The following is a 27,249-nucleotide window of genomic DNA, read 5'->3' on the forward strand; positions in this document are numbered from 1 at the left end:
CGGGCATACGGAAAGTGTCCAACATCGGCATAATTTGCTGACAGTTGTGCCGCTAGCCGGGGGGGGGGCTTCTATCAGGGCTGGGGGGTGTAGTGGGGGTGGCCAGGAGGTGGGCTGTGGGGCCTGGGTGGATGGGCAGGGAACACCATTGCTTCAGCCGGGAAGGCAGCCATGGAGCTGCACACGCCACTAACAGCCCACTTTGAACTTAGGGCCAAGGGTCATATAGGTGTCCCCTGGCCTCAGCCGACCCATCTGCTGTATGGGCACGCTCCAACACAACCAATGCCATTTTGTTGGCTGGTATAAGTGTGTTTGGGGAGTGTAATGTATATGTGCGGCTGCAGCTTGTCAGCCTCTCGAGTGGCAATCATGAACCTGGCGAATCCCGCAACGTTTTTCATTGGAAGCGATTGTGCTCCAGGCTGCACCGTGCTAGCCCCTAAACGGTAGTGGAATCGGCCCAGGTGCGATGCCGGTTTTTCTGTTGTAAATGTGCATGGATTCTGCTTTGCCGTCAACACTTAGCGTGGGATTCTCTGATTGCCGACGCCGACGTTCGGCTAGAGAAACCATTTTTATGCCAAAATCAGGGGCGGCGCTATTTATCCAATGCTCCCCCCCCCCCCCCCCCCGCCTCAAAAACGGCATACTCAGGGAGTACTCCCTCCGCATGCCATCGGGATGACCTCAGGACGTGACCTGAGGCCCTCCCCCAATGCTCCGCCCCTGATGTGCCGACTTACTGACAGCATGGACACTGTGTCCTCTCACTTTTCGCAAACCTGACTGTGTCCAGCGCCGCCACAGTCGTGGGTGCAGGTGGCGGGGGCGGGGGCGGGGGGGTGAGGGGGGTTTCGGTGAGGGCTGGGGGGACTGGTCCGGGGATGGCCAAGGGGATTACAGGGGGGCAGTTTTTGGTAGGTCAGGTCTGCACGTGGCTGCCGCCATTTTGTATGGTGCGGCCGTCACAGACTGCCGCCGTGCACATGCATGGTCACGGACCCGGCCATTCTCTGGCCGTCTCCGCAGGTAAAGCTGGGGGCTGGGGGCTGGGGGCTGGCGGCTGCTAGCCCCCCCCTGGACGGAGCATCGGGGCGGGGGCGGTGCCGACCTTTTGGTCGTAAGACCAGAGGGATCCTGCCGACATAGCCACAGAGTTGGAGAATCCCATCCATGATGTCAATGCAAGTTCTTCAGTGCTGCATTTACTGTCTTTATTCTCGTTATCGAGGCCATTTCAGCTCAATATGGAATTGTGCGTGGGAAGAAAGGGAGGTGAAGGAAATTGATGGTCAGTTGCATTTTGATGTGATGACTTTAGGCACCATTGATGCTCAGACAATAATTAATCTGATTTAAAGTTTACAGCCAGTCCCAAGTTAAGATGGTGCCTCTTTACAAATGGACACCCAGTAAAGGTAAGCGGGACCCAAGATGATGCATTGAAACTGGCCAGGAATCTAACTCTCAGGACCAGTGATATAAGCACACAGAGTGGACCAAGTCCTCAGGCCGTAGATCAACATAAACACCTCACCACCTCAACATATAGTACAAGTAAAGTCGCCATAGCCCCAGATGACCCTTTGACCGGGGAGAGCTGACAGGTGGTGATTTAACCTGAGGATCACCACACCTCAGACGAGGGGCAGGCGAGGAACAAGGGTTGAGAAGGCGGATCCTTCCTGAATAACTTCAGCCGGTACAGGAATTGAACCCACGCTGCTGGCATTGTTCTGTATCACAAACCCAGCTGTCCAGCCAACTGAGCTAAACCAGCTTACCTCAACAAATACAGGTGGAGAGGAAACCAGATTTTATAAATACGCCATTCTGACAGGCATGAATTTGTGCTTGCACCCTGCTGCAGAATGACCTTGAGGTGCACAGCATCCTCCTTGTTCCACATTGGCTGACGCAGCAGTCTGTTTCAACTGGGACAGTAGCACTGAATTCACAGAATCAATGTTGAATATCATCTTCCAAGCTTGTGTTTTCACCTCAGCAAGTCTTCACTCTCAGCAGTTTTATTATTAAACCATTAGATGCTTTGTTATCTCGCTAGAGTTGGCACAGAGGCAGGCTCCACATCGAACAAGCTGACTTGACGTTTCTGTTGCCCACTGAGGTGTGAGCTGCAGGCTGGCAGTCCAGCGAGCTCCACCATTAACCCATTCAGTGCCGAGCTCCCTGGCTCAGTGCTGATGCCCAGCAAGGCCACAGGCCTGTCTCGGTAAGAACGGCAAGTAGCTGTATGAGCAGGTTCTTTGACGGGGTGGAGGACAGGTGTGGGTGCTGTGTGGGAGGGCCCGCAAATCATGTCCACATGCTTTGGGCATGTCCAAGGCTTGGGGGGTTTTGGCAGGGATTTGCCAATGTCATGTCAACGGTATTGAAAGCACGGGTGGTTCCGAGTCCAAAGTGGCGATTTTTGGTGCGTCGGAAGACCCGGGAGTCGAGAGGGCGAGAGCGGCTATGTCTTGGCCTTTGCCTCCCTGGTAGCCCGGAGCCGGATCTCATTGGCGTGGAGGGACTCGGAACCCGGGAATCAGGGGTATGGGTTAGCGACTCAGGCTTGAGAAGATCAGGTTCGCCCTGAGAGAAGCGATGCTAGGGTTCACCCAGAGCTGGCAGCCATTTAACGATTTCTTTGGGGAAAATTAAGCTGTCAGCAGATATAGGGCGGGGGGGTGGGGGTGGGGGGGGGGGGGGGGGGGGGGGGGTTAGCACTGGGACTACGGCGCTGAGGACCCGAGTTTGAATCCCGGCCCCAGGTCACTGTCCATGTGGAGTTTGCACATTCTCCCCGTGTCTGCATGGGTTTCACCCCCACAACCCAAAAAATGTGCTGGTTAGGTGGATTGGCCACACTAAATTGCCCCTCAATCGGGAAAAAATAATAATTGAGTACTCTAAATTAAACAAAAAATGAGTCACAATAATCTGCAGCAGAGCACATCGAGAAATCCAGGAGCCCAGTAGCTTTGAAGATTAACTGTGCATTTCCACAGTGTTTCAGGGCATTGGCAGGATCCACCCGCTCGGTATTTGTGTGAAACAGCACTTGGCAACTCACCCTCCACTGAAAAAAAACCCTTTATTTACGCGAAGGAGATGGAACTTAACTGGAATAAAGAAACCTTTTAATAGGAAATAAAATTAATCTGAGTCCACAGGTCAGCCAGTAAAATGAATTCCAGCCCCCCCCCCCCCCCCCCGCCAAGCATGCCAATCTTTCATTCTTTACCCATAAATAGCTAGCTATGGGGAGGTTGGGGGGGGGGGGGGGGGGGGGAGTGGAGGCAGCGACTACTGCTAACACTGTCACAATTACCCCAGGTCCCATCAATAATCCTGGCACCTCTCTTGCTGAGTTTGATGTGAGCACTCTTACCACGACACTTACACCAGTTTTTAACGGAGCACCCGTCACAACAGGCAGAACATGGACAGCAAGCAAGGAAGGAAAAGATTAAGGGCCTAACCGCAAGCTCAGTCGAAGAAATGAGTGTGGAAAAGATTTTTAAAGGAAGGAAAGAAGGGAAAGGGAGTTGGGAGGGAGAAGTGCTAGAGAGAAGGGCAGCAAGGATAAGCAGACGACAGGGAAGAAGTAAAGCTGGCAGAGGCTACAGAGGAGGTGGTGTGGAGAGGTGGGCAGGGTGGCGGCTTTTAGATGAGAACAGGGATTTGATGCATTGGGAACCAACCGAATGATCGGCTGCTCTATAGCCTCAGCAGCACTGGTCAGCAGTGGTGGCCACGATAGGACTACAGCCCAACACCCAGGAGCCCTTGCACAGCCCGGGTCAGGGATCACGAATAGGAGGGAGGAAGGGCTGGGCTGAGAGGCTGAGGGGGGGGGGGGGGGGGGGGGGGGGGGTAAATGACCACTGGAGGATGGAGAATAGGAGGTGCTTATTATGGGCCCAGGGAAAGGGATCCCACCCTTTAGCCCGACCCCAGCCTGCGCAGCTAAAGTTGTTAGGCTTCTCTCATGGCTTTAAAAAAACAGGTGATGGTGGAATGAGGCCCTTTTGTGCTGTACAATTAGCCACTTATGGACCTCAGTTCACATATGGGGGATGGCTGTCTGACCCTTTGTCCAACCGCCATAAAGTTTCAGGAAGTTGGGACGGAGGGTGGCGGGGGGGGGGGGGGGGGGGGGGGGGGGGGGGGGGGGGGTACTAAGCAACTTAAGTGAGCCCCACCTTTAAACATGTCAGCAGCAAAGCATTAAATCCACCTCAACAGAGTTGGTGTCAGGCAGTGAGGAAAGGGGGTGTGAGAGTCAGAGAGGAGGGCGTGATGGCCAGAGAGAAGAGGCACAGGGATGGGTAGTGAGGGGGGGGGGGGGTGATGGGCAGTGAGGAGGGGAGGTGACGGGCAGTGTGGAGGGGGGGAGGGGCAGTGAAGGGGGTTGAGCGGCAGTGTGGTGGGGGGTGAGGGGCAGTGTGGAGGGGGGTGAGGGGCAGAGTGAAGGGGGAGTGAGGGGCAGTGAGGGGGGGTGAGCGGCAGTGTGGTGGGGGGTGAGGGGCAGTGTGAATGGGGGTGAGGGGCAGTGTGGTGGGGGGTGAGGGGCAGTGTGAATGGGGGTGAGGGGCAGTGTGAAGGGGGGTGAGGGCAGTGAGGGGGGTGAGGGCAGTGAGGGGGTGTGAGGGGCAGTGTGGTGGGGGGTGAGGGGCAGTGTGGATGGGGGGTGAGGGGCAGTGTGGAGAGGGGGTGAGGGGCAGTAAGGATGGTGGGTGAGGGGCAGTGTGGAGGGGGGTGAGGGGTAGTGAGGGGGGTGAGGGGCAGTGTGGTGGGGGGTGAGGGGCAGTGTTGGGGGGGTGAGGGGCAGTGAGGATGGGGGGTGAGGGGCAGTGTGGATGGGGGTGACGGGCAGTGAGGGGGGTTGAGGGGCAGTGTGGAGGGGGTGAGGGGCAGTGAGGGGGGTGAGGGGCAGTGAGGGGGGGTGATGGGCAGTGTGGAGGGGGGTGAGGGTCAGTGAAGGGGGTGATGGGCAGTGAGGAGGGGTGACGGGTAGTGTGGAGGGGGGTGAGGGGCAGTGAGGGGGTGACGGGCAGTGTGGAGGGGGGTGAGGGACAGTGAGGGGGTGATGGGCAGTGAGGGGGGTGACGGGCAGTGAGGGGGGTGATGGGCAGTGTGGGGGGGTGAGGGACAGTGAGGGGGGTGAGGGACAGTGTAGAGGGGGGTGAGGGTCAGTGAGGGGGGTGACGGGCAGTGAGGGGGGTGAGGGGCAGTGAGGGGGGGTGACGGGCAGTGAGGGGGGTGAGGGGCAGTGAGGGGGGGTGACGGGCAGTGTGGAGGGGGGTGAGGGTCAGTGAGGGGGTTGACGGGCAGTGTGGAGGGGGGTGAGGGACAGTGAGGGGGGTGAGGGACAGTGTGGAGGGGGGTGAGGGCAGTGAGGGGGGTGACGGGCAGTGAGGGGGGTGAGGGCAGTGAGGGGGTGTGAGGGGCAGTGTGGTGGGGGGTGAGGGGCAGTGTGGATGGGGGGTGAGGGGCAGTGTGGAGAGGGGGTGAGGGGCAGTAAGGATGGTGGGTGAGGGGCAGTGTGGAGAGGGGGTGAGGGGCAGTAAGGATGGTGGGTGAGGGGCAGTGTGGAGGGGGGTGAGGGGTAGTGAGGGGGGTGAGGGGCAGTGTGGTGGGGGGTGAGGGGCAGTGTTGGGGGGGTGAGGGGCAGTGAGGATGGGGGGTGAGGGGCAGTGTGGATGGGGGTGACGGGCAGTGAGGGGGGTTGAGGGGCAGTGTGGTGGGGGGTGAGGGGCAGTGTTGGGGGGGTGAGGGGCAGTGAGGATGGGGGGTGAGGGGCAGTGTGGATGGGGGTGACGGGCAGTGAGGGGGGTTGAGGGGCAGTGTGGAGGGGGTGAGGGGCAGTGAAGGGGGTGGTGGGCAGTGAGGGGGGGTGACGGGCAGTGTGGAGGGGGGTGAGGGGCAGTGAGGGGGGTGACGGGCAGTGTGGAGGGGGGTGAGGGACAGTGAGGGGGTGATGGGCAGTGAGGGGGGTGACGGGCAGTGAGGTGGGTGATGGGCAGTGTGGGGGGGTGAGGGACAGTGAGGGGGGTGAGGGACAGTGTAGAGGGGGGTGAGGGTCAGTGAGGGGGGTGAGGGGCAGTGAGGGGGGTGAGGGGCAGTGAGGGGGGTGAGGGGCAGTGAGGGGGGTGAGGGGCAGTGAGGGGGGGGTGACGGGCAGTGTGGAGGGGGGTGAGGGTCAGTGAGGGGGGTGACGGGCAGTGTGGAGGGGGGTGAGGGACAGTGAGGGGGGTGAGGGACAGTGTGGAGGGGGTGAGGGACAGTGAGGGGGTGAGGGGCAGTGTGGATGGGGGTGATGGGTAGTGAGGGGGGGTGATAGGCAGTGTGGAGGGGGGTGAGGGACAGTGAAGAGAGGGTGAGGGGCAGTGAGGGGGGTGAGGGACAGTGTGGAGGGAGGGTGACAGGCAGTGAGGGTGGGTGACGGCAGTGTGGATTGGGGGTGAGGGGCAGTGAGGATGGGGGGTGAGGGGCAGTGAGGGGGGGTGAGGGGCAGTGTGGAGGGGGGTGATGGGCAATCCACCTAGCCTGCACGTCTTTGGGTTGTGGGGGCGAAACCCACACAAACACGGGGAGAACGTGCAAACTCCACACGGACAATGACCCAGAGCCGGGATCGAACCTGGGACCTCGGCGCCGTGAGGCAGCAGGGCTAACCCACTGTGCCACCGTGCTGCCCCATGGAGAGGGATTGATAGTTACTATAGCTCAATGCAGGTCAGAGAATGAGAGGTGGATTTGTTGGGAGAGTGTATTATGTGGAAAGCGGAGATGGGAAGTCATAAATTAACCTTTTCAGCACACACTCAGTGATGTAAAGGCTAGATGCTGTGGCTGAGGCTGAACTGGACCGGCTGTACAAATACTATGGCGAAAAGGGGTTAGAGGTGGGAAATTCTGCATAGTAACCCAACTTGTGACTCTCCAAATCCTTGTCCACTAGCTACAAAGCTCAATTCAGGAGTGTGATGGAATAGTCTCCTCTTGCCTGGAAGAGAGCAGCTCCAACAACACTCAGGAAGCTCAACACCATCCAAAAGCAACCGCTTGATCTGTACCTCATCCAACATCTCATCTTCAGTCCCTCTGCCACTGATGCACAGGGGCAGCCGTGTGTACCCATCTACAAGAAGCACTGCACAAACTCACTGAGGCTCTTTTGACAGCATCTTCCAAACCCATGGCCACAACCATCTAGAAGGACAAGAGAAGCCGATACCTGGGAATCCCACCACCTTTAAGTGCCCATCCACGCCACTCATCATCCTGACTTGGAAATATTTTGCCGTTCCTTCACTGTTGCTGGATTGAAATCCTGGACAGCACTGTGTGTGTACCTGTACCTTAGGGACTGCAGTAGCTCAAGGTGGTGGCTCACCAGTACATCACCACCAGGGATGGGGCAATAAATGCTGGCCTCGCCAGCGCTGCTCACATCCCAAGGAAAAATACAAAAAACAAGTCGAATGACTAGCTTTACTTAACCGCCTTGCTGCTGTGACACAGCAGAACCCAAAACGCTGCTATGTGAGACATCATCACAAACATTCTCTGATCTCAAACACAATTATACAATGATTTGTGTCAATGTATAATGAGGCTCACACTGTTCACCCACCGAATAATACAGCTTTGTTTCATGTGTTTATTATCAGAACACAAGAACTTTGCCATTAAAGGAAGAATTGTACATTGAACAGATCAACTGTGTTTTAATAAACAGCATCTTCAATGAACTATCTAATGGCTGCATGAATATTTATGGAGTTATTCACCAATCTGGATTTCAAAATGAGCGGCAGCTCCATTGACTGAAGACAGTTAAGTTACCGAGGAACCTGGCTGGGCAACTGAGGCCGAAAGAGGTCGAGGAACCAAAATGGGAGAGGCATACAGAGGGGTAGAATTATAAGGGGCGGCAGCTGGTGCAGTGGTTGGCACTGGGACTGTGGTGCTTAGGACCCGAGTCTGAATCCCGGCCCTGGGTTACTGTCCGTGTGGAGTTTGCACAGTCTCCCCGTGCCTGCGTGGGTTTCACCCCAAAACCCAAAGACTTGCAGGTTAGGTGGATTGGCCTTGCTAAATTGCCCCTTAATTGGAAAAAATAAATGAAAAATAATAGCTGGGTTAACTCTAAAATTTAAAAACATAAGAATTATAGAATGACAGAATGAGGCCATCAGGCCTGTCGTGTTACGGCTGGCTCTCTGTAAGAGCCGTTCACCTCGTGCTACTCCCAAGCCTTGTCCCAGGTCTCCTACAAATCCTTCCTCTTCAGACTAAGTTCCCTTGGCAAAACCATGATTAAATCTGACTCAACCACACTCTTAGGCAGTGCATTCCAGATCCTAGTCACTCAGTTTCCTGCTTGTATGAGTTGGGGCATTGGGGGCGGGTCGCTTGTCAGAGCTCCTCAGAGCAGGAAATGACGCTAGGTATGGCCTGGGGGGCATTCCCTGCCGAAGCACGAAAAGGAGGCAGAGTTCCTTCAGACGACAGGGTCACTCTCAGCTTTATTTTGGTCCGATCGCGTCCATAATCATTTTTGGAGAGATGCAAAGAGACATTGTGGAGAGAGGCAACCCAAAAGAATGTGTGACAGTGAGAAACAGAGAGCAATGCTCCACACGCAAGAGGAAAATCTTAAAAACGAGCAGCTTGCAATTCATCCAATTACATGTACAAAGCAAATCAACTCAATACCTCACATTTTCTCCCGTAACCACAGGATCCCCGTATCACAGAGCCAGCATTCTGGGTGATGGGAGCTCCCAAAAGTGCCTCCCATCCCAGTCAATCATCCACTGAAGCCAACCTATGCCAGACCAGAGAATCGCCCACTCTGTCCATCTCAAAGACAGTAGTCAATCAACAACAGGATTCAACAGCAGTAAGGGGGAAACTAGTCTCCCTGCAGAGATTCAATGAGTTCCATTGAAAATTAAACTCTTTTAAACGTTAAAGTGGAAAATAAATTGAAGTGCAAGCAAGTGAACATTCCTGGGATGTCGCAAAGAGACTGCAGTTGTTTGTGTCGAGGTGTTAGAGTAGCTGTTTGTAGTTGCCATCGCAATCATCTTGCTTTCAGATAATCTCATTCTTTAAACCTAAGCTAATGGTTGGAAGAAGTCACAAAAGTGGGGCCTCAGCCTTTTCCATTGATGGAATTTTAAAATTCCAGCTAAAATATTGGTTGGGATTCTCCGCAGGCATTATTCTCTGTTATGCCGGCGCCCGGGGGTTTCCCGACGGCGTGGGGCTGCCCCACAATGGGAAACCCCATTGACCTGCCGGCATAACGGAGAATCCCGCCGGCCTGTCGGGGCAGAATGTGGCGTGGTGGGGCTGAGAATCCAGCTCATTGTTTTTTCAGAACTGAATGCTACTTGACACAATCCATTCGGGCTCAGGAATAAGTCACTCCCAGGGCGGCATGGTCGCACAGTGGTTAGCACTGCTGCTCACGGCACTAAGGACCCGGGTTCGATTCCAGTCCCGGGTTACTGCCCGTGTGGAGTTTGCACGTTCTCCCTGTGTCTGCGTGGGTTTCACCCCCACAACCCAAAGATCTGCAGGGTAGGTGGATTGGCCACGCTAAATTGCTGCTTAATTGCAAAAAATTAATTGGGTATTCTAAATTTATTGAAAAAAAATAAGGCACCCCCCTTTTCTCATTCCACGTCTCTCTACATCCCCCCACACCATCCCCGAGCCCTCCACACACCCCCAAGCCCCCAAAATCCACCACTCCCCAGCCCTCCACATCCCCCCCCCCAAGACCTTAACAACCACCATTGCCCTACTCCCCCACATTCTCCCACTCCCCCCCGAAGTTCCAAACATCCCCAGCCCCCCACATTCTGGCCCCCAGCCCCTAACACCCACCGCCCCTCCAGCTCCCCCACCACCCCCTCAGCCCCCACACCCTCCTCGGCACCCAGCATCCACTGCCCCTCCCAGCACCTCCAGTTACCCACTAGCCCCCCACATCCATCGCTCGCCATAGCAGCCCCCTAGTCCCCCACATCTGACCCCCCCTCCCCCCCACCTCAGGAATTACCTTTGGAAATGCTTACATCCAGGTGAAAAGAACAGCATGACCCCACCAATTTAAATAGACAATTTGAAGCCAAGTGGCTCGCTCCATGCCAGACAGAAAGCCAGGGTGTCCTACCTTGCTTTGCTCGGAGGCTTTTGCCCATACCAGTGGATTTGGAGTGAGGCAGATATGGTTCATCCTTGGCTGGACATTTCTCTGCTCCCTGCTTCCGGGTTAGACTCTGCTTCCCTCTCTCCTCCTCGGCAGGTCTCTGCTTCTCTCCTTCTTCCTCAGCAGGCCTCGGCTCCCCTCCCCCTTCCTCAGCTGGACTCCGCTTTCCTCCTTCCTCCTTGGCGGGTCTCGGCTCCCCTCCCTCCTCCTTGGTGGGACTCCACTTCCTTCCTTGCTCCTCGGCGGGACTCCTCTCTGCTTCAATCTTAATGTCAGTAGCTAGAGAATAAAAAATAACATTGACATGACTTTTCGGTACTTGTCATCACGGTTTCCAATTACAGTACACACCCAACACCGCCTCCCCCTAGGTGTGCACTGAAAACCCCATCCTCGCCATGTACTGTCAACCTCTTCCAGCTAAAGCTTACAACCATGATAGAACATAGAACATAGAACAGTACAACACAGAACAGGCCCTTCGGCCCTCAATGTTGTGCCGAGCAATGATCACCCTACTCAAACCCATGTATCCCCCCTATACCCGTAACCCAACAACCCCCCCTTATCCTTACTTTTTTAGGACACTACGGGCAATTTAGCATGGCCAATCCACCTAACCCGCACATCTTTGGACTGTGGGAGGAAACCGGAGCACCTGGAGGAAACCCACGCACACACGGGGAGGACGTGCAGACTCCACACAGACAGTGACCCAGCCGGGAATCGAACCTGGGACCCTGGAGCTGTGAAGCATTTATGCTAACCACCATGCTACCATGCTGCCCTGTACAATCTTCCCAACAATCTACAGGGATGGCCCTCGGCTACCAAACCAGAGGTCCTTACCGCAGTCCTGCTCCTATTCCCCCACCCCGACCCTAGTGAAAGAAGTCGAGGTCCAGCATGCAGGTTACCAAGCCCAGGTTGAAAAGGGGTGAACAAACACTGGGTCCATCAGGAAATAGTGAATAGGTAACAGAAAACCGGTGCTTAAAGAGGCCGGAGATTGTCAAAGGGAGGGGAGCCCAAGCAAGCGCAGCAATTTCCAGTGGTCGTGGGAGAGCAGGGGGTGATTTGAGAAGTCTCAATACAGAGTGAGGGAGGAGAGGAAAGTCTGCACACTTGGAGCTTAGCAACCAGAGGAGTGGCAGCTTTGAGGCAGACTGGGCAAAATAGCATTTATAAAACAATCAATTCCATAATGAGGCATTCTGGGAGTGTTGCTCACAGTATCCAGTATGTGGAATCAACTCACTCAAATTCTGAAATGCTGAAAGATTGAAGTATAGTATGAAGAAATAAAACTATTTAATTTGTTGCAAGCTCACTGTTATGGACAAAACCCGTCCAATGTTTCCAGGTTTCCAAGTTGGGCTGGATTATCCCTGAGTTAGGAATCTATTTGTGGACCCCAGGGCTATCCCCCAGGCTGGACGGTGGTGGGAGTGTGCGGGGGGGAATGGAAGATTTTCATGGGGCTCCCCCTTAATTGGCCTGGGGAAGGTTTCTTCGTCCAATTAAGAATGAAGGGCGGGCTCTCAAAACTGGAGGGCCAATCAGAGGCCTTCCAGCATGAGAGAGACAGTAAACTGAGAAAGGAAAGTAACAGAGAGGATACTTCAACATGGAGGTACTATCTGGCCAACTTTTTAAACCACTAAATAAGAAACAGGAACATTCCAATAGATCTCCCTGAAGAACCTAATTGGGGACAATTAATGAGCCTAACTGGACACGGGTGGGTAGCACCGCCGACACCAATCCTACCTGCACAACAATGGCCTGGAGGTAGGATGAATCTGGTCATCCAGGTCCTTGCACTAGTCAGCCTTGGTTCAGTAGAAGGTATTCTCACTTCTCTGATTCGCACATCCCATTGCAGACACCTGAGTACCTTATCTAGGCTTATACTATTCTAGTGCAGTACTGAGGTAGTGCTGCACTATTGGAGGTTGTCACCTTTTGGATGAGCGAAATACATCTGCTCTTTCAGGTGTACATGAAAGACCCAAGGTACTGTCTGAAGAAGAGCCTGAAATTGTTTCGCCCAATATTTCTCTCTTTGTATTTTTAAGTGTAGATTACCCAATAAATATTTTCCAATTAAGGGGTAATTTAGCGTGGCCAATCCACCTACCCTGCACATCTTTGGGTTGTGGGGGCGAAACCCACGCAAACATGGGGAGAATGGATAAACTCCACATGGACAGTGACCCAGAGCCGGGATTGAACCTGGGACCTTGGTGCCGTGAGGCAGCAGAGCTAACCCACTGCACCACCGTGCTGCCCTTTCGACTCCCCTTTGCAACCTCCATCCCATGGCCCCCATCTCACCCTCCCCCACCTGTGGTTTAGGGGGCCCTCTGCGGCCCTAGGCCTCTCCCTGGAGTTCAATGACAGCAGTTGCCACCATACCCGGTGGTGCTGCCTGTAATTGACCTCTGACTGGTTGGCACCTCTTGAGGAGCGGGCTTTCCATCACATCCCAGTCCCGGTCTCCTTGATTCTGGGAAAGGCATACTGCTGTCATGTTCTGTGTCTAAGGGAACCTTGGGTCTTCCTCAAAGGAAGCGATGAAGGGCGAGACCCTTTCACCTGCATTAAGTATCGCCCAATATAATATGAAAATCTAACCGTTTAATACGGAGCACAGTGTTGAAAATGGGGCCAGATTTCAAAACATGAGCAATTTGAACCGTACAAAATTAAAAAAAAGCATTATTGTCTTATACTGTTATGCCAATAATTGGGTACATTTCTGCAAGCCCCACTGTGGTGCCTGTCTCAGAGGGCCTTACAGACTCATTCTGTGTGATTTCAAAGGCACTAGATCACAGTAGGAGCTCACTACTGGTTCTGATTTATATCTCTGCATTATTGTGATTGGACAGGTGCCAATTCACTGAGGTTTTATTTGTGCCTTTCTCTCTTCAATCGCTGAGGCTTGTTGGTAGGCCCTGATTATAGTCTATCCCATATTCCACAGCCTTGAAATCACTATTCGTTCCTTTTTTTCCATGAAACTTTAAATAACATCCCATGTCCAGTTTTGATAAATCCTCAGAATCACAGAGTCCATTGTCTCCCTCAGTTAACCTCACCAGACAGTCGCTTCCCAAAAATGTGGTTTCATCTCAAACTCAACTCTTTCTTTCAGATCCATCAGAATAGCATCAGTGTCGACATTGCATTCACTACAATGTGAGAACCCAAAGCTAATTATTTACTGAAACATGTTAAATAAATATTGGATATAGTAATGGACGGAGGTCAAGGGTTCAAATGCCCCAAACTCGTCTTCAATAGAATTCATAATTTCTGGGCTGGTGCCAGGAAACAAAATAATTCCAATCCCACAGTAAATTAATTCCCTCAGAAGTATAACTCAATGATACAAATTGTAGCTGTGAAGCAAGGTCAACTGTTTCATTGGGAGAATTGTTAGAGAACGAAAGGATTTTTATTCAGTATTGGTATTGAGGTATATGGAACCAAAGCAGGTAAATGGAGGTGAGCTCTTCCCGGACCTTGTAAAACAGCACAGCAGGTTTGAGGGGCTGAATGGCCGACTCATGTTGTGATGTTCCGAGATGAAAATGTCAAACAGAGATATATCATCACTTGGAACAGATTATGTTTTACAAGCAGTGTGCCTGTGTGGTTAAGTGACAGCGTGGGAGTCATGCACACTCAGAGTGCACAGTCCTCGTTGCCAAGCAGCCAGCCCCTTGTTCATTGTGGTGGCTCAAATGTGGCAGGAACGTTCTCCTTGCTGGGGAATGGGGGAGGTATGGTGGTATTGTCACTGGATTAGTAATCCAGAGGCCGAAGCCTATTCTCTGGCATCATGGGCTCAAATCCCTCCGTGGCAGCTGGTGGAATTTAAATTAAATTAATAAATCAGGGGCGGGATTCTCTGATCCTGGGGCTAAGTGTTGACACCGTCGTAAAGGCCGGAGCGTTTTACGGAGGCGTCAACATGCCCCTCCCTAGGATCAGCGATCCTGCGCTGCACAGGCCGGCGCGTGCTCGCGCGTGCCCGTGGGTTTCCTCCTCCGCGCCGGCCCCGACGCAACATGGCAGAGAGCTCCAGGGGCCCGGCGCGGAGGAACACAGGCCCCCACCAGGATAAGCCCGCCTGCCGATCGGTAGGCCCCGTGGAGCCCCCACCTCCCCACCCGCCCTCCTAGGGGTCAGATCCCCCCTCCCCCCACAACATGAACGCGAGGTCCCGCCGGGTAGGACAATACGAGGAAGATGCCGGCGGGACTTGGCCTAACTCGGCGGGCACTCAGCCCATCGCGCAGGGTGAATCGTTGGGGAGGCTGCATTGAGCGGCCCCTGACCGGCGCTACACCAACGCCAATTCGCTGGTGACCGGCCACCCACCCCCCCGGCGATTCTCCGACCCTGCGTGAGGTCGGAGAATCCCGACCCAGGACTATAGTTTCAGTAATGGTAACAATGAAACTATCAGCAATTGTTGTTAAATCCCATCTGGTTCACTGAGCCTCTTTAGGGAAGGAAATCTACTGTCCTTACCCCCTCTGGCCTACATGTGACATCAGACCCGCCAGCAATGTGACTGACTCTTAACTGTCCTCTGAAATGGCATGTGAGCCACTCCATTCAAGAGCACTGAGTGATGGGCCTTCCGGCAACATCTACAACCCATGAAAGAATTTTAAAAATGACACCAAGCCCAGCATAAAAATATTGTGGCTGCTGCCAGGATATTAACGTGGTCAAACAATAAATGCACGCTTAGAGAGCGGTAGCCCGTACAACTGCCATGCATCACTCCACCAATATGCGGCACCCACAGTGCCATGTGTGTAGTCAGTGCTGCGTAACTTACTACCCTGACAAAGTCATATGCCCCTTCTTCGCGACTTCTCTGTGGTTAGACAGGATCTCCTCTCGTGGATGAGAATCACTGACGCTGCCATGCATACTGAGCAGCGACATGTTGGCAATGCCACTTGCTCCCGCCTGGAAGGATCCTCTTGGTAGAAATTGAGGCTGACAATGAACTTCACAGCCATTGGCACTGCCCTCAACACCCTGCTCTATAGGTCTGATTGGAGGAGGTGGAACGGTTCAGTTACTTTAGTGAATTGGGAGTCTTGTCAGACATTGTAACCGGCTACGGTGCAGGTAGATGTGCTCTCTGAAAATTCATGCTGAGTAGAGCCTTCATATTACGAGCTCTTCGGTTTCTCCTCTCTCTGTGGTGAGCTTCCCCTCTTGTCCGCCGTTATCACCCGGTCATATTGCAGCCTAAAAGAGTACACCGGAGCCCTCACAATTGCTGGCAGGTTTTCTGCTCATTCGCCTTCTAAACCCTCTGCACGCTTTGTAACATTCCAACAACAGCTCCTGACTTCAACACGTTTCCCCAACCTGCTCCCATAACTCTGCAGACGTCACTAATGTTAATGACTTGTCAATTCCATTGTTGGGTGAAGAGGAACAGATAATGGGTGTTAATTGTCTTTGCGTACGAATAATAAGTGAAGCTCCATGCCTTTCCATTCGGCATGGAGGGGTTCCCTATACGGCCTGCTGCTGCACACCCTCCACCTTCTTTCCACTCCATCATCAGGCTACACATTGGCGTTCTGATCTACTGTCCGACAGTGGGAGGAGGTCCCCAGTGAAGGGTTCTCCATCGGGGATCTGGTGAGGGGAGTATTGCCTGCATCTGTTTCATGCAATCGCAGATTAAGGTACCTCACGGACTCCTAGGCCACAAGTTTTATGTGCAGTAAAGAGGAGTCAGTGTTCCAGGCTTATGTAGATTGCCAGATTGCAGTCTCTTTTCAGCTATTTGAAGGGGCTGTTACTCAACTTTTGTTGGCAGTGGGCAGTCAAGGGGGCCATCCAGCCCGACTATCTCCCCCTCTACCACGGCTAAGTTCACATCGGTGTCCCCTGGCACGCTTCAGGCCTTCTGCGGCCGGTGGGCACCACGGGGGCTGGGGTGCAACATCACCCTTGGAAATGACACTTTGGTTTAAGTAATTAATAAGATTATAAGATTAATTTATTGAGGTTTTCATTAGATTATCAATAAACAATTGCTGGGGAACTGGCTTTGTGGGTTTGGGGGGAGGGGGGGGTGGCATTGATGCTGTAAGACTGACCAAGTAAATAAACTATACCAAGGGCAGCACGGTGGCGCAGTGGGTTAGCCCTGCAGCCTCACGGCGCCGAGGTCCCAGGTTCGATCCTGGCTCTCGGTCACTGTCAGTGTGGAGTTTGCACATTCTCCCTGTGTTTACGTGGGTTTCGCCCCCGCAACCCAAAGATGTACAGACTAGGTGGATTGGCCACGCTGAATTACCCCTTAATTGGAAAAAATTAATTGGGTACTCTAAATTTATTTTTTAAAACTATACCAACAAAGAGAAGCTCGGTATCTTTTGCTTTGGCTTCACTAGCCAGCTTGGATTCTATTAACAACTAACTCTGCAGCAGTAGAAGCCAGTCCGTAACTGAAAGTCCTCTGCTGAACCTAATAAATTGCGCTGGTGGTCGGAAATGGGAAGGGGTGGGGCGGGGGTGTCCCTCAGGCAGCTGAACACGGGAATGTTTTAGCAAAGACATTATCAGGATTTGTGAGGTCCAAAATGACAGATCAGAGACCAAAATCATCATTCGATTTTGAGTAACATCGCAATCTGCCCATTCTGCCTGTTCCTGGTGCACACCTCTTGGTGCCTTGCAGCAGAGGTGGCCAGAAGCAGAACGGTCACCATTTTTGCTTCTTTGGGCTTGTGTAGCGCTGACCCCAGCGGGTGCTATGGAGCTGACCTTTGCAGCCTATGAATCTTGACTTCTGACGTATAGATTGTGCCAACTATTTTTGACAGTAGCCAGCACGGAGTGTGATCCTATATAACACACCTCAATCCACAATATTCAACAGAGTGGACTCGGAAAGAGCGTTCCCGATAGCGGGCGAGTCCAGAATTTGGGGTCATAGTTTGAGGATACACTGTCTCTCGTCATCCATGTGTGTTACCGCTTTCCTTCAATAGAAACACCAGCCTTTGCGCAGGGACAATCCCTGATCCTGGAATAGCATGCCGAGATTCCTTTTTTCTGAGCGGTTAGATTGCAGTCATGGCTCAGTAACAGCACTCACCTCACTGAGCCAACGGGTGGCGATGGGTTCAAGACCTCAGCACAAAATCTAGGCCAAGACTCGAGTGCAGCACTGAGGGAATGCTTCATTGTTGGAAGAACCATCCTCCAGATACGATGTGAACCCAAGGCCCCGACTGGCCTCTCAGGTGGAGCTAAAAGATCCCACAACACTTCTTTGAAGAAAGGCAGACTGTTCTTCCTCCCTTCAAGGGGGCGGCATGGTGGCACAGTGGTTAGCACTGCTGCCTCACAGCACCAGGGACCCGGGTTCAAATCCGGCCTTGGGTGACTGTCTGTGTGGAGTTTGCACGTTCTTCCCGTGTCTGCGTGGGTTTCCTCCGGGTGCTCCGGTTTCCTCCCACAGTCCAAAGATGTGCAGGTTAAGTGGATTGGTCACACTAAATTTGCCTCTTAATGCCCAGAGTTGTGTGGGTGAGGTGGGGTTATAGTGTTAGGGGAAGGTGATCCTAGATAGGATGCTCTTTCAGAGGGACAGTGCAGACTTGATGGGCCAAATGGCATTCTTCTACACTGTAGGAATTCTACGATTCTATGAAGTTTCCTCAACCAACAAGTATCACCAAAGCAACATCACTTAAAATTACTGATGACCTCGCCGTTATCTCCTTCTTGTTTGTGGAGCTTGCTGTGTGCAAATTGGTTGCCATGTTTCCCATATCACAGCATCATCCTCACTCTAATTAATACTCGATTGGCTGGAAAGCACTTTGTGACATCTATATTAATGTAAATATTAAATCGGTTGCACTGCATTTTGGGCGGTTCGGAGGTTGGGAACGGTGTGATAAAAATTCTTCTTTCTTTCTACCGCCCAACAAGAAAATCCCCAGACCCAACGGTGTTGTCATTTTTGCCTCTTTGACAAAAGTGTCCTTCACCTTCCCCCACCCCCCGCCCTCCCCCTTCTGAATCTACTCAGTGAACTAAACGTTGTCAGCACATTGCAGGCCTGTGGTTTACACAGAACGCACGAGCCAACAGGTAATAACAAAAACTCATTGCTCCGAAAAGGGAGGACGTGAACCAGTCACCCAAACAGATCACCTCAAATAACAGCGCTCGTCAAAGTGCCTCCGTGACCTCTGCTCAACAGGCCTACCCAGCAGTTGTTGGTACTGCTGCACTGTGTCCCGCCTGTCTCTGTGACAGGCAGGTCTCTAGTGAGCGACAGGTGCCCGTGACCACAGACATCCCAGGCTGACCGATAATCACGCACCCCCCTGGCCTGGAACGCCAACCCTGCAGTCCTCACCTGCTTAGCAAATGGCAGAAACAGGTGCACGTCCTGCATGGAGAGAGCGCTGCAAAGTCATCTGCAGTCACGTCTACACTGACCATCGCCCCAAACTATGAAAGAAATTCAAACATGTATTTCCATTCCAATTCTCTTCCTATGGCAGGCTTTCATCTGATTCCATAATAATAACTAGTTATTCCTGGATCAGATCGCTAGTCTGTCGCCAGGGCTTACAGTTTGAGGGGCAACTCCACACCAAGTATGGCTGACCAGGTGTCTCGCCCGCTCTTACCACCAGCCAGCGGTGGTGTTTGGAAGGATTTTGCAGGTTGACACACAATCTGTTTGGCCATGTTATGAATGGACCTCCCTTGACCATCAAGTCCTGGGATGGGACTCGAACGGGCAGCACGGTAGCATTGTGGATAGCACAATCGCTTCACAGCTCCAGGGTCCCAGGTTCGATTCCAGCTTGGGTCACTGTCTGTGCAGAGTCTGCACATTCTCCCCGTGTGTGTGTGGGTTTCCTCTGGGTGCTCCGGTTTCCTCCCACAGTCCAAAGATGTGCAGGTTAGGTGGATTGGCCATGCTAAATTGCCCTTAGTGTCCAAAAATTGCCCTTAGTGTTGGGTGGGGTTACTGGGTGGAGTTGTTGACCTTGGGTAGGGTGCTCTTTCCAAGAGCCGGTGCAGACTCGATGGGCTGAAATTCTATGATTCTATGAATCTGGGGCTTCTGGCTAAGGGGCAAGGACACTACCCACTGCACCACAAGACCTCCGCAAAATTGCATTTGCATTGCGCTTTTCATGACCTCCGGATATCATATAGCACTTTTCATCACATGAAGTACTTCTGAGTGTAATCACTGCTATGATGTAGGAAAGATGGCAGTCAATGTGTGCACTGCAAGATCCCACAAAGAGAACTATGATGATGATCGATAATCTGTTTTTGTGACATTGATTGAGGGATCAATGTTGGCCAGGACTCGGGGGTAACTCTCCCGCTCTTCGAAACAGCGTCATGGGATCTTCTACACCCACCTGATCAGGCAGATTAGGCCTCAGTGTAACATCTCGTCCAAAGGTCAGCACCTCCAACCATCCCTCTGTACTCACTCATGTTTCAGCCTTCAATTTTTGCATTTGGGTCTCGGAGTGGCATAGTTTGCATTAGACTGAGCTGGTGCTGGATCGCCTCACCAATGGTGGCCTTCTGGCTGTCGAGATGTGGGAAGAGCTCAACATATTTCAGAGTCTCTCTTTCAACATGCACGGGAGGCGAAGTATTAGGCTGACCAGGTTTAGGTTAATACATGTGTTTTGTTTTAACAACAGGCAGAGTCCCTTGTATGGAGAATTGAAGAGATCGAGCGTGGTTTGCAAATCTGGTGCAGAGTGGGCATCAACATGCAGTTATCCCAAAAACCCATAGATCATGTATGCCTACGGTGTTCAGATGAGTTTCAATTGAGATTAAGGAGTTTTCCTTCGAGATGGTATTGAATGATGACCCCAGGGGGCTGATGATTGTGGATGAGGTGAACAGCCGTTGTCAGGTAGATTGTACATAGTATGTGGGCTGTCACTTTGACCCCAGTCTGGATTTTGAAGGTGTCTGTTTCAGATCTCCCACTAAAGGCAGTTGGAGTCGTATCATCAACAAGCAATTGCAGGATTCATGATGAAGGTTCTCGGACATCAAAATCTCTGGAGCACAATCCACAGAACACCGTGATTTTACTCGGGCAAATGCGTTGGTCAGCTCCTTTGAACGCAATGAAAATTTCCTGATGTTGTCCTCTACATTTTTCTTACATTTGTCTGGCAGATCTTACGCAGTGTCTCTGGGAGGGTTTCCTTAGCCACGGGCAGTAGGCGGTTCAGGAGAATGTGCGTCTGGCTTTTCCCTGATACGGACAAGAGGCAAACAGTAATTGTTTCCAGAGCGTAATTCATCTCCCTTGGAGGATAGCATGGCAAGTGTCAGCTGACACTATGGGTTTCCGTTTGAGGAGCTTCCAGGTCACATATTTCAGCATTGTTTTTGTTGAACCTGTCCTTGTGATAACCATGCTTGAACCCAATTGTTTGGCCACAGGATCCTGGTCCAGCGGACTTTATTTGACTCTAATGTTCAGGAATGGAGTTGGATGTGCGAAGACTTTCCAGATTAGTCACGTACTGCACTTGGAGTTCCTCTCTTTGCTCAGATGCTTTAGGGCTGTGACATTGATCGTCTTCCTTTTGGACTCTTTTGGGCTTTGCAATGTCTTGGTGATTAGTGGATGGTCATTACCAATTGAACAAGTTGAAAATATGTCCAGAAGGTAACAGTTCCTTACAGGGATCGACTGATGCCGATATCTCTTAGACGACATCTCTTTGCACTGAATAATGACATAATCCAGGAGGTGTCAATGTTTTAATCTAGAATGACTCCATGTGGTTTTGCAATTGTCTTTCCAACAGAAGAGGATATTTATTATAATGAGGCCATGCTGAGAACACTTTGTCAGCAGGAGGATGCCATTTGCATTGGTTTAAACCACCCTTTGTTTGCCAATTATTCTGCTATTCTTCAAGTAACGCTAGAGCAAAATTTACACCCACCCAAGAGGATAAATGAGGCCTTGATTTAACATCTCAATCAGAAAGACAGCATTGCTGACTCTACCACACTCCGTATTGGAGTGTTAGCCTAGTTGATGTGCTTAAGAGAATGTGGAGTGCATTTTGCACCCATGACTTTCTGACTCAGAGGGTGACAGTGCAGCACAGCACAACAACAAGGGGACATTTGAGAGCATTGTTGTCAATGAGGAGTCCCAAAATGGAGAGTCAAAAATAGTTTATTTCCTACTCATGCTAGGAAATACAATAACAAAGCAACAGTCCCAAGTCCCAGTCGGGACCATCCTGAGATTCCGGTTTTATCTTGGGTAATTAACGAGCCCACTGTTGTGCCTCCGCCCCTCAGCTGGAAAGCTCATACTCCACAAGCGCACGGGAAGATCAATCCTGGTATCGGAAAGAGGGTTATTTTTCCCATATTGGTTATTGCGGGCTATTCAGGGACTGAATGAAGACTGTCTCAATGATTCCCTGTGTAGCAGCCACTGTTCTTTAACAGTACACACCACTGACTGTAAAGAACCAAATAAAAGTTCAGAACTTGGTCAGTGAAAGAGAAAGAGTGCGTGTGTGAGAAAGCAAGAGAATGAGTAAAAAACAGCAAAACAGCGAGGCCCAAACACTATTTTTTGGCAACCCTGTGTCCAGTCAGTTGAAATGTCCAGGATAGCGTCTGCATTAAACTAATGAGGAAATGAGATGTAAATGTAGTAAAGGACTGCCCCCTGCTATCGCCAGTCCTGTCCACAGGCTGCTATTTAAACTCCACCCTATATGCGCATGTGCATTTGCATGTTTTAAAAAATAAGTCAACACTGACATCTCCTTAAGGAGTACTCGCTTTGTTTTTACAATGAAACGCAGTACCGTCTTCTCATCCACATCAGACACCATTCCCACTGCACTGGCTGGCATAGATGCTGAATGACAGGTTCGCCGTAAGGCTGCTGAGTGCCACAGGGACATGTGCTTACACAAATCTAGATTCGCAAATAACCTTTTCAAACAAAAGACTTTGGAGAAATGAGCGAACATTTAAAAAACCCGTACCCACCTGGCCCTGGGTAATCGCCCTCTTCCTCTTGGAGTGGCCAATAGGCCAGCACATACCTCAGCGGGACGCAGGAAAGAATCGCTGTACTGCCTGCAGAAGCTTGTTGCAGCACCAAGGGCCAACAGTGGGAAGGAATTCAAAGCCTGCAGCCTCAACCCGGCTAATGCAAACTGCCATTAAAGGGCAGAGAAAGGATCAGTAAAAATAAGTTTGGCGTCAGTCCCTGTCGTGATTGAGTTTGTTTATGGGCAACCCTGTTCCGTTCACACCGAGTTCAAGTACAGGCCATAGAGCTGCTGCCTCTCAGTCTGTCCTCCAGAATCAGGCATGCGGATGAATCGTGGAGGGGGCTCTGAAGCAGAACGCCAAACACACACCATAAAATTAACCTGCTTTTGTTCCAGTTTCAAACTCTCCAAGAATTCATCCACCTCAACCACCATGAATGAAGACAGCTTTAATGTTGGATTTACAACAGAGCAACCTGGAAAAGCTTCAGCCGGGAGTGGAGGATGGGGGAGGAGCCTGGTCTGAAGGCCCTTGCTCGAGAGCCACGAGCCACCTGGATCTCAGACAGCTCATAACCCTTCCGCCTGGAGAGATGGGGCTTTGAAAATTATTTTCTTGTGTACTCAATAGGGTGACCTTCCAGCTGACAGATTTCCAGTGTGATTCCACTCAAGGTGTCAAAAAGGGGTCCCCACAAAGGCTGGAGAGAGGCACACATGTTTCAGATTCCCTGAATCCCTCATTTTCCACCTATTTCACATAACCATTGAGATTTGGAAACGCCACAATTGATTCCTGAAAGCGCACTGCCAGATGGAATCTGAGCTGCAACACAGAAGCTGGCATCTAAGAGCTCCAAATCCAACATTATTTTCTTTGGCGTAAACTGGATGCGAGGTTAACCAATTGAAACTGGCAGCGGCCTGTTCTCTGACTTGCTCACTTTGTTATTGGACCTCTGCTAAACTGATGGCACTGCAGCTGCCCTGGAATGAACCAACCCAGAGGCTAAAGGCACTCAAGACAAGTTGGAGCTCACACTTCATAACCTCCCACCAAATTTCTGGGTCTTAAAGGAGGTCTCGGGAGGCCACTCACAAAGAAGGCCCTCAAAACCTCCTGAAATTTGTTTCTCATGGAGTTATGGAAGCAGCTAGAGAGCAGCCCCAAGGCTGTTGCTTATGCCCTCCAACCCCAAACCCATGACTGACATTGGTTAGACCAAGTCCCTGATGTCCCTGGATCAAACTAGTCATCCTTCCAGTCTATGTGACATGATTGCACACAAAACAGAAATTTTGCTCCCGGGGATAGAACATAGAACAGTACAGCACAGAACAGGCCCTTCAGCCCTCAATGTTGTGCCGAGCAATGATCACCCCACTCAAACCCACGTATCCACCCCATACCCGTAACCCAACAACCCCCCCCTTAACCTTACCTTTTACACTACGGGCAATTTAGCATGGCCAATCCACCTAACCCGCACATCTTTGGACTGGGAGGAAACCGGAGCACCCGGAGGAAACCCACGCACACACGGGGAGGACGTGCAGACTCCGCACAGACAGTGACCCAGCCGGGAATCGAACCTGGGACCCTGGAGCTGTGAAGCATTTATGCTAACCACCATGCTACCATGCTGCCCTGATATCACATCATTTCAGAGCAAGTTGCATCCTTGGGTGTGATTCAGAGATTCTCAGACCCATCAACACACAGTCCATTAACTCAAGGAACATAAGCTGTGGTGGGGGCTCTATCAAGTCCTTTCATCTCTCAACTCCTTCAAAGCAGTGAGAACTCATTGCTGCTCTGCCACTCAGCAGAACACAGCACTTTTCCACACAACCGCTCATATATCCTTGAACAGTACACAAGCAGCAAGGAGTTACAGATTGTGAAAGTAGTTGTACAGATTTAGACATATCAACATCCAGCTTCAATCCTGTGGATAGTTTGATGTATAATTGAAGAACTCTACAAGGTTCTGCCAATGGGAGGGAGTATTGTACGAGACTGGCTGAAATCATCTGTGCAACAGACGACCACAACAGACTCATTCCAATCCAAGTATAGTAGAAGGATCTGTTCATATTATTCTTGTGCCTCAGGCTCCCAACACCTGAGGCTTTATGCACCTTTTGGCAAAACCAATTAATCTTCTTGGCTTCATCACAGCCAGGCTTGCCAAAGCCTGAGACATTCTGGTCATGTGACATCTGCAAATCTGCATTCTCTTAAAGGGTGGGCCCCCTGCGGTCGACTACCATCCATGTACTATGTCTGGAGTGTGTCCCATTCACAAGATGCAATACAGCACGTCACCAATGCTACCACGGCAGCACAGCTTCCGAACCCGTGACCTCTACTGCCTAGATGGACACGGGCAGCAGATGCATGGTAACACCACCACCACATGCAGGTTCCTCTCCCCCACCTTTACTTGGAAATATATCACCGTTCCTTAACTGTCACTGGGTCAAAATCCTGGAACTCGCTCCTAACAGCACTGTGTGTGTATCTACCCACATGGTACATAGGTAACAGGAGCAGGTGTAGGTAATTGGCCCCTTGAACCTGTTCCATCATTCAAATGGATCATGGCTGATCTTCTATCTCAAATGCCATTTACCCACATTACCCCCAAATCCCTTTGTCATGGACCTGTCTGAAGACAGCAGTAGATGATATTCAAAAGGGCCTCGACTGGTCTGCATCTCTCCTGGTAACTGCAGTTTAGATAATATTCAAATGTGAATAGTTAATGGAGAAAAAAAAATATTATAGGTGATTGGGAAGGTCCCGGAGATAGTCATATGTTAATATATAATCAAGGAAGTTTATGTGGGCAGACAGCCGAATACACAGAAGGTATAATCAAAGAACAGCAAAGGTATAATTCACCAGGACCTGAGAAACCAGGAGAGGCAGTTACCATCTAGCAGTTTCAGAAAGTGGACATACCAGTTTCCAGCCACCAAGCCTGAAGACCAAGTTTAAACAAACCTTCTAAGTCTTACAGCCAAGGCAAAGCAGAAAACCTTTGGAACAACACTTTTGTTTTCATAAATTTAGAGTACCCAATTCCTTTTTTCTCCAATTAAGAGGCAATTCAGCATGGCCAATTCACCGAACATGCACATCTTTGTAGTGGGACTGAGACTCACGCAGACATGGGGAGAATGTGCAAACTCCACACAGACAGTGACCTGGGGCCAGGATCAAACCTGGGTCCTCGGCGCCGTGAGGCAGTAGTGGTAACCACTGTGCCACCGTGCTGCCCCCCCCCCCCCCCCCCCCCCCGTAACAGCGGTTTTAAAATATGTTCACTGGACCAGGAAAAGATGGTTCCAGGTTTGAGTATTGTGTGGTAACTGTAGCCGGTTAGTCAATTTGGATGCTTTTGGGGAACAGGGGAAGTTATAGAGTTCAGGTATCGTAGATATAGTTTGTAGCAAGTGGTACGTCCGAAATAAATTGTGTGTATTTAATCCTTCATACATTTTGAGCGGGGTGCTCCCCTACCCAGCGGAGCGGGCGGTCCCGGTGCCGAGGAGTGGCGTGAACCACTCCGGCGTCGGGCCACCCAGAATGTGCGGAATTCTCTGCACCTTCAGGGGCTAGGCCGGCGCCGGCGGGGTTGGCACCTTGCCAACCGGCGTGGAAGGGGCATGGCGCCCGTGGGCCTGCACCAGCCGGCGCAAGCGCGGGAGCGCCAGCGTGTGCTGGAGTCATCCCAGCACATGCGCAGGGGGGGTTTGTCTCTGTACTGGCCATGGCGGAGGTCCACAGCAGCCGGTGCGGAGGGAAAGAGTGCCCCAACTGCACAGACCCGCCCGCGGATCGGTGGGCCCCGATTGCGGGCCAGGCAACCGTGGGTGCACCCCCCAGGTCCAGATCCCTCCGCGCACCCCCGAAGACCCCGGAGGCCGCCTGCAGAGCCAGGTCCCACCAGTAAGTATCAGGTCTAATTTACACCGGCGGGACCGGCCTAAAACGGGTGGCCGCTCGGACCATCGCAGGCCGGAGAATCGCCGGGGGGGGGGGGGGGGGGGGCGGCTGCTGTAAGCGGCCGCCGACTGGCGCTGCGCGATTTCCGCCCCTGCCAAAACCCCGCCACCGGAGAATTCGGCAGCCGGCAGGGGCGGGATTCACGCCGCCCCCCGGAGATGCTCCGACCCGGCGGTGGGATCGGAAAATCCCGCCCCTTAATTGTCTTAGAGTAGAGTCATACTGTTTGTATGTATTTGTCTTTTCTTTACTTTAATAAATAGTCTTTAATAATTGTTGCACGATGACTGGGCTGTTTATTCTCACTGGGGGTGACTCCTCAAACAAAAACAAAACAATACAGCCCCACAAACCCGTGTTCCAAGTTGGGCTCCCCTTAAAAAAAAAATCAGCGTGGTTACTGACACCCTTAATATGTAGGAGTCTCGCAATCTTTGCCTTGAACATATTCAAAGACATATTCAAAGGCTGCTACGGCCGACGTGATTCCGCGCATGCACGGGGGTTCCCTTCTCCGCACCGGCCCCCGGGCAATATGGCGGAGTCCTACAGGGACCCGGCACAGAGAAGCATAGGCCCCACCAGCCCACCCGTCGATCGGTAGGCCCTGATTGCAGGCCAGGCCACCGTGGGGGCTCCCGGGGTTGGATCCCCCCCCCCAAACTCCATGACGGCCCTGCAGACACATCTTCCAGGCCCGTCGTGTGGGACCTGAGTAACCCACGGCAGTGGGACTCGGTTGAATCCGACGACCACTCGGCCCGTCAGGGCCCGGAAAATCGCCGGTGGGGGCTGCTTTCAACGGCTCCCAACCGGCATGGTGGGAATCCCGCAAGTGCCTGAGAACCGGCGCAGGGTCGGAGAATCCTGGTCCGTAAGTTTAA

At 52.0% G+C, this 27,249-nt stretch overlaps 1 protein-coding gene across 4 annotated transcripts in view; it reads right to left on the minus strand.

Moving 5' to 3' along the window:
• Nucleotides 1-27,249, minus strand: part of map7d1a (MAP7 domain containing 1a) — a 315,894-nt gene that overhangs the window by 123,485 nt on the left and 165,160 nt on the right. For all 4 annotated transcript variants that reach the window (XM_038801635.1, XM_038801643.1, XM_038801627.1 and 1 more), the window contains exon 2: nucleotides 10,205-10,519. In XM_038801635.1, coding sequence (XP_038657563.1) covers nucleotides 10,205-10,519 — 315 coding nt within the window. The remainder of the gene's footprint in view (nucleotides 1-10,204; nucleotides 10,520-27,249) is intronic.

This window comes from Scyliorhinus canicula, chromosome 1 (assembly GCF_902713615.1).
Source record: "Scyliorhinus canicula chromosome 1, sScyCan1.1, whole genome shotgun sequence".
NCBI lineage: Eukaryota > Metazoa > Chordata > Chondrichthyes > Carcharhiniformes > Scyliorhinidae > Scyliorhinus > Scyliorhinus canicula.